The sequence below is a fragment of the Pempheris klunzingeri genome, chromosome 21 (assembly GCF_042242105.1).
Source record: "Pempheris klunzingeri isolate RE-2024b chromosome 21, fPemKlu1.hap1, whole genome shotgun sequence".
NCBI classification, from domain to species: domain Eukaryota; kingdom Metazoa; phylum Chordata; class Actinopteri; order Acropomatiformes; family Pempheridae; genus Pempheris; species Pempheris klunzingeri.
Window position 1 is genome coordinate 7,530,182 of NC_092032.1, and position 12,801 is coordinate 7,542,982.

Sequence of the window (12,801 nt, forward strand, 5' to 3'; positions counted from 1 at the left end):
CCAGATGAATTATGCATAGTAATCCTCCTAATCTGCTACAATGTTTGAGTTGTTGATGGACTTCTGATAGATCATTTTTAGAATATCAAGCTAAATTCATAATAAAGGGCATTTCATGAGACTCACAGTGTATTTATTAAAAGAGCTGGTCTCTAAAAAGCTTTTTATGAGTAAAAATGTTAAAACTTTCTCTGTCAAAATTTTGCTTAAAAAAAAAAAACATCTTTGGGCTTTAGCCTGTAAACATCAGAAGCCTGGACACTGTATTCTGTATCTCAAAGGCACTACTAGGCCATGTGGATTGTGCTTCAGCACCATGCGACACCGTGTGGATGAGGGGAGGTTGTGACTTTAGCTTCTCTACACCACTGGTATGACAGCTTCACAGGAATCTAACCTCTGTGTTGCCAGTCAAAACTACCCCCCCCCCCCCCCCCCCCCCCCCCCCCCGCCAGCCCCACTCCCTCAGTGTTGCAGCATTAACGTGAAGTAGTGTCCAAACTGTATTGCATTGTAGATTATTAGCGTTTCCCCCAATTCCATCTCTGCCATTTAATTCCTGACTGATCTCTCTTCATAAAAGAGAAAGGCAGGAGTCACCGACTGTGTTTGCATGCACACAGTGAAAGTTAATTACAGGCTGTTAGTTATTAAAGGGTGGCTTTCTGTTCAACCAACAATTGAATCAAAACAGGTCCAGCTCCTCTGTAGTCTCCACGTACAGTAGAACATACCAGCAAATGGATATCAATATGTGGCTGAGCAGCACTAGAAACCTGTCCTATTAGCCACCGCTGTGATTCTTTGGCATCTAACTACACATCCTGTTTTGTTGTGGGATGTTTCTGTGCTGGTTATCACATCTCCAGTTTTTACATTTACATGAATACGACCACAAGTGGATTTTAGCTAAATTATGTGTGTATGGAAACCCAGCCAGTGACTCTGATTGCACCATAATGATCTGAATCCTGTGTCATCAGTGGCTGCCTCCCTGTTTCTGGAGGAACTTCCTGTCAGTAGGGTTTTAATTGTGCACTCTGTCCTCCAGCGCCTTCAGCTCAGCCTCCACCTGAGCCGGTAGATCAGCTCCAACCTGCTGAGTGAAGTAAGCTCTCAGCTCTTTGGTCTCCTTCTGCCAGAAAGCCTTGGGCACGTCGAACAGGGCGCCCATATCCACCTTACTGCCCAGACCTTTAGTGTCGATGGCGCCATCTACTGGCAACCAGCCGATAACGCTCTTCTTGGACGCCTCGTCCTCTCTCTCCCGGCTGCAGCGCTTGAAGATCCACTCCAGTACGCGGGCATTCTCGCCGAAGCCGGGCCAGAGGAAGGCACCGCTCGCCGGGTCCTTTCTGAACCAGTTGACGTGGAAGATCTTGGGCAGATGAGTGGGCGCCTTTCGGCTCTCCATGCTCAGCCAGTGAGCGAGGTAGTCGCCAAAGTTGTAGCCGAAGAACGGCCGCATGGCGAAGGGGTCATGCATGATAACCTTGCCTGGAGGAAAACATGAAACACTTTGTAATTCTGATGGAAAACAGCTTTAGTGCTGTTGAGAGTAACTCCCTCATCATCCTGTTATCATAAAACATCTCATCACTCACATTAGTGTCTAGCAGTACTACCGGTGATGACACAATATCTAAGAACTAGTCCGTACAAAAATATAATCCTTCTTTCTTTTAGAGCTGTAAAACAGCACAAATGTATTTACATGAGTTTAGATCACAGGAATCTCAGGTGTGTGAGTTTGTACCTTGATGCTCAGCAGCTGCAGTGGCCTCGGACCTCATGGCTGCTCCAACAAACACTCCGTGTTGCCAGTTGAAGGACTCGTAGACCAGAGGGACTCCTGACAACATCATTTCATCATGTTTACTGCACAGCTGCTTGTGTGCTGTAAATGTTTCCTCACTTCTCATGTTGGTATGTAATACAAACTGCGTACTTATTACTGAGTAATAATAATGGTTAACATGTTCAACCTTTTGCTATATTAGTTTGTTATTGTGACAAAGATGATCAGGACTGTAATATTGACCCTGAAATTACAGATATACAAATTTTAGCCTATTAATTTAACCTACCTTTTTAAAATTATTTCTTAATTAACTTCAGCTTGCATCCCTCTGTCAGTCACAACACAGAAGACTACAAACCACAGCTTAAGATGTGAAATAAAGCTCATCAAATAATGTCTGTGTCTGTTTAGAGAAAAACTTGATGTGTATTCAATGCGAGCAGCGCCAACCTTCGGGCCTCCTGCCTCCAAAGATAATGGCATCGATGGGGACGCCCTCCTCACTCTCCCACTGGGGGTCAATGATGGGACACTGAGCTGCCGGGGCGCAGAAGCGGGAATTGGGGTGGGCACATGGAGAGGCGCCTCCTTTACACAGACAGGAAACAACAGTTAAACTAAAAAATACCACTAGATGGCACTGTATACACTGTGGCTGTTCACTCCTAATTTCAGATTCAGATGTCTTTATTGGCAAACACATCATTCAAGCTAAAATTAAATCAGTAAAACTGCTGAATATTCATTAGAAACAAACAATCATCTTCCATAGAAATGCTAAACTTCAAGAGGGACACTTTAGATTGGGGTCTTTATAAAGGCTGGGGGTTCCAGTCAGATGCTACCTTGCTTCCAGGTTTTGCCGTGCCAGTCTGTGAGTGTGACCCCGGCTGCAGGGGGGTCAAGGCCCTCCCACCACACTCCTCCATCACTGGTCTCTCCAACGTTGGTGAACATGGTGTTTCTGGCGATGGTGGCCATGGCGTAGGGGTTGGTCTTGTCTGAGGTGCCAGGAGCCACTCCGAAAAAGCCGTTCTCTGGGTTGATGGCTCTCAGCTTACCTGCAGAATCAGATGAGTCAGTAACACGAGGATTTACTACACTACCTGTGGACCATCAAAGGGATTGTTTGACCGCGAGCCGATCTCCTCCGTCTCACCTTGGCTGTCAAACTTCATCCACGCAATGTCGTCGCCCACGCACTCGACCTTCCAGCCTGGCAGAGATGGTTTCATCATGGCCAAGTTGGTTTTACCACAGGCACTGGGGAAGGCTGCCGCTATGTAACGCTTCACCCCCTGAGGGTTGGTGATACCCAGGATCTGAGGAGAGGTGAAGAAAATGTTAAAAAGACAAGTGACCCTGTAATTATTACTCATCCTTTCATGAATAGTCATTACTCAAAACTGCTGAAAGAGCACCGTGGCCATGCATCATTGACAGAAGAGATACTACAGTTTTGTAGACTACTACAGTAGTCTTCCTGCACTCTCTACCATGGAGAGTTACACACTCACCAGCATGTGTTCAGCCAGCCAACCTTCATCTTTGGCGATGCGGGAGGCAATACGAAGGGCGAAACACTTCTTCCCCAGGAGAGAATTTCCTCCATAGCCGCTGCCGAAGGACATGATCTGCCTGATGTCTGGCAGGTGAGATATCAGCACCTTGTCGGGGTTACAGGGCCACGAGTTCATCAGAGGAGCTGGAGAGGAGACAGGCAGAGAGATTAGAGGGACAGCTGTGGAACAGGTACAGGTATGGTGAACAGGGGAGATGAGGATAGAGCCAGAGACGGCAGGAGAGGGGATGGATGGGGGGGGGGGGTTGCACCTTTGAGTGGTAAAGGTCGTCCCACTGAGTGCTGACAGCGGACAAACTCGGCTCCTTCAGCCAGTTTGTTCAGGACGGGAGTGCCCATGCGCGTCATGATCCCCATACTGGCCACAACGTACGGCGAGTCCGTCACCTTGAGGGAGAACAAAATGTTTACCCTGATCAACAAGCTAAACCTTTCAGTGAGCAATAACCATGAAGTGCTACGACTCTTTATTAGAGCATACTGTGTGATGTGTTGTGTTATTAAGTACAACACAGCAGGCCTGTTGCTTTAATGCATGCTTTTTTCTGAGCATCAAGTGTTGAGAGGAGCACAGTCAGTACCTGGACACCATATTTAGTCAGACTTGAGCCTACAGGACCCATACTGAAGGGAATCACATACATGGTCCGACCTACAGTGAGACAGAGAAGAATGACCAGCATATTAATGCAGTTATTTTTCCAATACAGATAACATTGTTTCGTTATTGACGCACGTTGAAAATGAGGTTATATTTGGCTGCAGATATTAATGCCTTTTCTTAAAGGTACACTGGGAAGTGTTTGACCACTAGTAGCGCTATGGAGAAATGTTTTTACAAGCTGGGCCCCGTTCTGTTTGTCACACACATGAAGACATGGGCGACAAACACACATCTCCGGAGACAAACTATTTATTTTTTTCCTAGAACAGACCTGCCATGCAGCCGGGGAAACGCTCCTCTCTGGCTTTCTGCCAGTCAGACTCGCTCATCCAGCTGCCCAACTGGCTCTTCGCCCCTCCAGCTGGGATGGGGATGGTGTCCCTCTGGTTCTTGGTCACAATCACAGTCTTGCTTTCCACCCGAGCCACATCCTTCGGGTCTGTCCGTGCCAACCAACTGAAAAACAGAGAAGGAATCAGAGCGTGGCGGTGAAAAACTGGGACGAGAATTTCAGACGAGCACTCTGAGGCCCAAAAGCATGTATAGTAATGTAAAGCCCTTACCAGTTCTGAAATTTGGGAAGTTTCTTGACCATCCCCTCCTTTTCCAGACCAGCCAAGATGTTGGCTGTTTCGTCTGGCGTCCCCGTCACCACATGCACGTTGGCAGGCTTACACTCATCCACCGCTCCCTTCACAAACTCAGCCACTGCCGGAGGCAGTGAGGGGATGGAGGCCAGGGACCGAACCCCAACACTCGCCCCAACACCACCATGTCTGAGAGAGAACAGGCATTCAAGTAATTAATTACTTATTTTAACCCTTTACTTGAAGCCATATCAAATTACAGCTATGAATTACACTGAATCAGTGACTGATATCAAAGCAGACGTCACTAGAGAGAGAACTTGATTTTGTTTTGTGGGCCAATGAGTTGGGTGCAAGTCACACAACACTATTTAACTCAAAACTCTCCTGCCCATTGTGTGGAGAGCTTTCCTGTGCAACAGGTATTTGCCTGCACAACCTGCCACGCGAGGTTCTTCCCACATGAGGCTGTGAGCTGTCATCCTTGTTATGCTACACTGGCCTACTTGGACATTTCTAATTTATACATATTACATTTTGGTCTGCATTATCTTGGAGGTTTTTCTGGTCTTTCCTCTTTGCTGTTTACATGGGTGTTCCATTATCACAAACACATCACAGACAAAAACCTGAGCAACAAAGCTACAGAAGTTGCCTTTGATACTAGTTCAGTGTATGCCAGTGGATGCTGGAGGAGTTTTAAAAACCCTGGAAGAGCATTTAAAGAGCACAAACTTTTAACACAAGTTTAAAAGAAGGCACCCAATTGGAGTAGTGTGCTTTTCACGTGACAGCAGCAATAATGAGATGACTGGGGCCGTTATGAGTGCAACCTGAGAGCCTCAAACACACTTCTCCACATAAAGAGAGGCATGCGGGGGGGGCAGCCTATTGTTTGTTAGCAGCAGCATGATATTCACAAACACACGCCACTGAGAGGGCTGTCGCTATGCAAGCTGTTAAAACACAAGCCTGTGCGTGTACGTGTGTGTATATGTATGTGTCTCCTGTCTGTCCCTAGCAATGGTCTGACAATAGAACAGACAATGTTTGTATGTGCTTTGTTTTCTGTCAGTTTGTATGACCCCAGGTGACCTCTTTAAAAATTACATGATTCATAATTCTGAATCCTCCAATGAGAAGAACTGCAAATAAACGTTTAAGCCTAAGTGCTCTAAAATTGCTTTAACCATAAACTGGCCCACATTCTCATCTGATTCCTTTCAAAAGTCAGGAGCTAATTTGACTGGAAATAGAAATCACGCTCTTCTATTTTGTTTCAAAGACAGGGACACAGTCGTCCCGTGCAGTGCAGGCACGCAGCTCCAAATTGGCGGCACCAAGTGTGTCATTAAATACACGCACACACTCTTGTGCAGACACGCACGTGAATCAGCTCGGATATACAAAGGCCACGAGCAGCAGGCATGCCGAGAGGTTCACAGTGGGAGAGAAGATAACAAGTAACATGACAGTGAGAGGGCAAAGAGCTGAGAACAGTCTAATGCCAGCATCAGGGTTCAAACTCCCTCTGAACAGGTGACCTGTACCCTGTCCATTGTTTAACCATTCATGTGGGAGCCATTAATCATGAACAGACTTTGTGCTCAAAATGTAGGCTCAGTATACAGACACTGAATGGAAGCTAAACTCAGGATTTTTTAATGTTAACCCTAACCCTAACCCTATCTCTCAGGCTATCCTACCTTATTGATGGAGGGTGCTGAAGTCTAAAAGCAAAACCTGCAGACAAAACTCAGAGCTGGGGAAAAAAAGATGCCTGCTCAAAAGATAAAGCTGAGCACAGTGCCCTTTGTAGTAAAGACTGTACTACAACATCATCTACCCAAAAGTATCAGGTGTCTGTAAAGGAAAGTAAAAATGAATGTATGTGGCTTTAGAGCATAAACAGCGTGACACTGAACCCTAAAATGCTCAGAAAACTGGCTTTTAGTGGGTAACAGGAACGAGAGCCTACAGCCATGCTAGCTGCTCTGTGGGGCTGTTGTGCTAAATGCTAATATCAGCACTATAGGACGTTATAAGAACTGGATACCCAACCCAAAATGGCCCCTATTCAGTCCAACAAGAGTTGCTCACTGGCACATACGCTAAAAAGGTTTTTAGCTTCTGGGTTAGACTCCAGGGTATGCTGCCCACTGAATATGAACAGTGGTGTTAATCCCATCCTGCCTCTGGCTGACGAATGGCTCGTATCACAGCGGTGACATGATTAAAAAAGGCTTTGGAGAGGAGAAAAGATTAAAGCCTTGTGGCTTAAAAATATACAAATCAAACAGTAATATCTGGCTATGTTCATAGCTGGAGGTGTGCTATCAACTGCTTTACAGACATCTCTTTTATAATAGTGGTATAATAGATTTTTTTTGTTGTAATACTACAAGTGGCCACTTGGGAGCAAGGCTGATGGTCTGGTCTTATAATGCATCCATGATCAGCATGCTAGCATGCTGATGTTTAGCTGGTTTAGCTGTTCATCGGTATGATGTTACATCTTAGTGTAGCGTATTAGCATGCAAACATTTGCTGATTAGCACTAAACACTACAGAAGTACAAAAACAGACAAAGAAAGAAATTTGGCCTGATGACCAGAAATGTTTGAATGGGCTTGTTAAATCTCTGCACCATCACTCTTTACATTCTCTTTCTTGTAAAGAAACACGTGGCAGAAAGTGTCAGTTTTCAGTGGATCTTTAGATTTTTTTAGATCTGAGTAGATTAATGAATGATTATCAGCAGCCTATGTTGACCTTTAGCCACAGAAGACAAAAACATAAAGGCACTTTGCCAGTTTTATCTGTGATATTAGATGAACTACAGAACTTTAGTCCCCCCTCCCGCACCCAGTAAATCAATTACCTACACTTCCAATCATCCAGCCTGTCACGCCTCTAATTACTGTGACCATTCCAGTGGTGCCGCATATTAAGTCCAGTGTGATCAGGATGGAAAGGAAAGGAGCTGGACTGAATTTGGAACTAATGGACAGAAAATAATTATTAATTTTGTTAATGAAGCACAGAGGTGGCCGACTTGCAACAAGACATAAAGGCAGGGCAGAATTAACTTTGTTCCTCCTTCTTTTGCATCAAAGAAAAACTAAGCAGCTTCGATGACCTTTGATCCCAACTTCCCCTGCAGCCAATCATCCTCTCATGCCCTTTGTCTCTCCATTCCTCACCCCATCCCCCATACCTGATGAGGACACACATAACTCCACCTAACAAATTCAACATTTATCCCAATATCAGCTGCCAAGAAAACCTTACAAATGTGACTATTGTGCAACATAGAAACAGACAACATCATTCTCTATTTTTAAGGGTGTTAATTTAGGAAAATAAGTGATTATCCAGAGTGCTATCCAGAGACAAAATGAGGAATGTCAAGGAGCAGATAACCCTGATGTGGTAACCATTGCCCTGACAGTATCTGACGTCTAGCTGAGCAACTTTTACTCACAGCACACCCTCCAAATCAGGAGGCCAATCCTCACACACCAGACACACACGCCTACACTCCCCCTTCACTTGGATCCTGGTCAATAGCCCCCTCAGGGCAGAGTCTACGCAGAGCGTAGCGGAGCCGGAGGATCACTTAGAACATGCACACGTGCTGCATACATTATCCTCACACTCGGTACAGCGGGTACACGGAGGGGGGAGCACACGGAACATGCTCCAGGACATTCAGGCAAATAGAGGAGCGATGACTCCAGCCATTAACGATCCCTCAAGCAGTAACACAAACAAAATGCAGAGGAACATGTCCCTCCCTGTCACTCACTCGCATGCATCCTTACTGACGAAATAAAAGCAAACACACATCGCCACGGAGGGCTCACTTTGACTGCAGGGTCCCTGTGTGATGTGGGGTCATCACAGAGCCTGGAGGGGGAAATTGTGAAGAGAAGAAAAGCAAGAAGAACCATTTTTGAGAAAAAAAAAGAAGAAGAAAAGAAAAAAAAACTACACACTGCTGTGACTGTGTTTAACCTACAATCTAAGGAGCCCAGCCTTTGCTCAGTGTCATCTGATATGAGGCCTGTTTCTGAGATCAAGTCTGACAAGTTTCTGGCAGCACAGCAACTTGCAAACAATGAAACAACTTTTTAAGATAACCACTGAACAAGACCCATAACATGTGTACTGGATGAATGCTGAAACAGTGCAACAGGTCTTATCTCACTGTAGAGGTATCTAAAACATGGATTCCTGATCAGTTTAACAAATGGTCAAAGTGTGTGTTTCAGTCTCAGGAAAAGAGGTGGACACCATCACAGAGGAACTACGACAGGAACACATTTGCTGTGTGTAAAAAAAATTAAAGGCTAAATTAGTTGGCATTCATAATTTTAAAAGAAAAGTAACTTAAGCAGGCAAACAGAGTTCAATAGCCATTTTGTGTACTTAAAGCAGACATATTCTCTGAACATTAGCTGAAACACCATGAAAACACGACTTAAACCGCAAAAAAATCCCAGGTACCCACCTCCGTATGACTCCCAGCAACAGGCACGACATCTTCGGTGCAAAATCAAACTGCGTTAGCTTATGACAAGTAAAAGTGTGAGAAGGCACATTAGTAAGCTGAGGAGGAGAGGAGAGGAGAGGAGCAGAGATGGCCGCAGCTCATATCAGAGCTCTGTGAGGGGACCTTGCACTTTGCTCAACGTGTACATTCACACAGATGCACCTGGATGTGACCGCTGATGCTGTCACGTCCGCGAACTGGCTCCCCGCGTCGTCTTCCTGCTTTACAAAGTCAACTTTAACCAAAGGAGGAGGCGCTTCGGGGTTTAAATGTCACGTATTACTTCGCGGCTTGTGTCCATACTGTTGTGTTTTGTCCCGCCCGGTTGACGCAAACTTCCGCAGCCCCTGCACGAGCCAGCACCCTGACACAAACACACAAACCGGCGCGAACACACAACCCGGAAGTAGCGGGGCGGAAACAGTTTTCACCCGGGACACGGGCACTGCGCGTGCACGTGGCACTCCACCTTAATTTAATGAGAAGAAGAAAAGGTGTCAGGTTACAGCAAAGTTTTGTTTAGTTGTATTTTACATTTCTCTGCAAAAGTACTGCAGTTTATAAATATATAGTAGTACTCAGATCTAGTCCTCTAGTACCAATAGTGTAGAAATAGGCCTATTATGTTATAAGTATACAGAAACCTATAAGTATTGGATTCATTTTGCTTAAGTATTAAAGTCAAAATATACTTAAAGTGCAAACTGTGCACTTGAGAATGCTGCATATTGTGTATGAGTGTTGGTGCATTGATGTGTGTATCAATCAGGATGGTGGATCAGTAAAGTCTTGACTAAATCTACAATAAAACAGCATTATTTATTTGTTTGTTGTGCTTTCTACTGCTAGTCTGAATCCACAGAGTAACTGAAGATATCAAATAACTGTATGTCAGTAAAAAGTACAGTATTTCTCTCTGAATTGTGATAGAGTGGAAGTATAATGCAGCATGAAATGGAAATACTCCAGTGAAGTACTTGAAAATTGTTCTTAGTACTTGAGTAAGTTACTTTCCACCTCTGGTTATATTCAGCTACCCTAAACAAAGTCTGCTTTCAGTGGATATTTTGACTTGGGGTGTTTCAAGCCGTTTTCTGATCAAATGCAGCTCTCACATGACTAAGTGTGGCTTTAGGGCTGTAGTAACAAATATTTCCACATCATGTTTCATACCTTTTCAGCTCAAGTTTCAAATCTTGCTGCGATCAGAGGCTGTGAAATTACCCAGTGAGGCTTTATAGTAAATATTGTTGTGATTATCATTTTTATAGCATCGACATTGTTTTATTAGCTTTGGGACATGAGCCAGAGAGAGTCTTTCACTTTATTCTAACGGTAAGGGCAATCAACTGTATCTGCACAGGCTTTTTAAATAGCAGGTTTCCTGTTAATGCTTCTCTCTCTGGGAAATGGGGGAGGGAGTCATGCATGAACACACACACACACACACACACACGTGAGCTGTGTGAGAGAGGGGAAGTAAAGGGGTGGGGACCAGACTGAAGAATATACTGTAGAGACCAGATAAAGAGTGATCCAACAGTACAACATGTCTGGTTAAACTTCAGCCGTCCTGTCTCATGTTCTCTGATAGGGCCTGCAGAGTCAGCAGCACAGGGACGACACACACACACACACACACACACACACTATGAATTAATGTATACACGCTATACACCCACATCTGCAGTCCATGCTTATGAAAGGGAACATTCAGAAATGCAGCAACTGGCAAAAAGTACAGCACGCTATAAAAAGCTGCCACATCTTCAAACATTTGTGGCCTTAATGAGACCTTTGAGTTGCTGTGCCGTGTTTTCATTTGAATGTATAAGTGTGTGACTTATTAAATTAAAATGGAAATAAAGAAAAAACAAATAAAAAATGTACTAGGCTAATAATATGATCAGCAGTTTTAGCTACCGTCTAGTGTATCAATGCTCTCTAAGTTGGAGCCTGGTATTAAACTTGCACATGTCAGAGAAAAAAATTATATATTTCAAGAAGATGCGTGAACTGAACTGAATTCAGAATTGTTATTTCACTGTCAATGATCCTCTGATGAGTCAAGTCACTGTTGAAGTCTCATTGAAGAGGCGATGATTTGGACTTCTCCTTTTTCTGCTGGAAAAGTGAAAGGGGAACACTGGACGAGTTCCATTAGAAAGATGTTGGACATATAGCATAAGATACCATTAACAATAGTGTGGGAAAGTAGAAATAGGAAGTAGTATGTAATTTTATGTACTTTCTACTTTGTTTGAGTATTTTCTGTTCATGCCACTTTTTACTTCTACTTCTCTACATCTCAGAGGGAGATATTACACTTAACTTACTGCAATTATCTGACAGCTTTAGTTACCACTTTGCTTTACAAATGACGAGTGTTGCATAGTAAACCTATGACGGGCTTATAACACAGTTTATATCAAAGCAGCTGAAATAAGTCATTGCTTAGTCGATCGATTGATTGGCTGATGGGTGGAAAATGAATTGGCAATTATTTTGATAATCGTTTTTTTCATGCAAAAACATCTCATGGCTCTGTAAATGTGAAGATTTGCTGTTTTTCCCTTAAATCATTTTTTTAAATTATAGTGCTATCAATAATGATCAATTTATTTCTAATCATTTGTAGGTTTGGAGTGTTGTTAGGACAACACAAGCCTTGTGGAGGAGTCACGTTGGACTCTGGGTCACTGTGACAGCATTTCTCACTATTTTCTGAATGTTTACAAACCAAACAATGAGGAAAATAATCAGCTTGTCAACTGATAATGAAGCAAGCAGCTCTAACAGTAAAATCCTGCTTCTACAAAAATGCATGAGTAATAATAATCTGTGATGTCATAAATAATAGTACAACAGTCACATGACATTTTTCTGCATTGAATACTTTTACTTTTAATACTTTGAGTACATTTGATTATACTTATGTAGCCTATACTTTTACTTAGGTAACATTTTATTTCAGTGTTTTTACTGCACTGTATTAGTACTTTTACTTAGGTGAAGAATGTGAATACATCCTCCACCGTTGTGTTTCTATCAGCATGAGGTTATTCTGCTCAGGCTAAAAAAACAGATTCCATAGTGTGACAATAAGTACACCGCTGATATCATGAAACCATACATACTCTATCACTCATTCATACTATATGTCCTCTCTGACACAGTGCAGTGGGTTAATATGGTCAGTGTGTAACTGTGAGGATGGAAACATATGAAGACCGTACGGAGAGATGATTTACTGACATGGTCACACATCCTGAAGCTGTCTGCCTCCTTCCATGTGTCCCCGCCCTGCCCGTGTTCAGATACACGACCTTTGTCCTCAGTATTTCTCAACAACCTTAACAACACTCTGCACAGAGAACTTCTAATCACCCACGCGATCAAATCAAATAATCGATCATTAATGGTGCTAGCATTGTCAACAAGTGCACCCTTTGCCCTTTGGGTCCAACTTCAAACAATATCTGATGGCTGATGTGTTAAGACACCACCTGATGTATTGGATTCATAACTTAATGGCATCGTATCACCTATGTATCAGCCAGGTAATTAAATCTACATGGGGTCTGTTTATCTCTGGGTGTGATTAAACATGGT

General features: G+C 43.6%; 1 protein-coding gene across 1 annotated transcript; it reads right to left on the minus strand.

Moving 5' to 3' along the window:
- Positions 1 to 469: 469 nt before the first annotated feature.
- Positions 470 to 9,546, minus strand: pck2 (phosphoenolpyruvate carboxykinase 2 (mitochondrial)). Its single transcript, XM_070852560.1, has 11 exons — positions 9,148 to 9,546; positions 4,611 to 4,823; positions 4,319 to 4,503; positions 3,965 to 4,035; positions 3,635 to 3,770; positions 3,319 to 3,506; positions 2,961 to 3,123; positions 2,647 to 2,862; positions 2,252 to 2,389; positions 1,757 to 1,852; positions 470 to 1,497 (listed from the first exon to the last, which is right to left on the minus strand). The coding sequence occupies exons 1-11, from the start codon at positions 9,177 to 9,179 to the stop codon at positions 1,028 to 1,030; spliced, it is 1,908 nt and encodes a 635-aa protein (XP_070708661.1). The 5' UTR covers positions 9,180 to 9,546; the 3' UTR covers positions 470 to 1,027.
- Between the last annotated feature and the right edge of the window lie 3,255 nt (positions 9,547 to 12,801).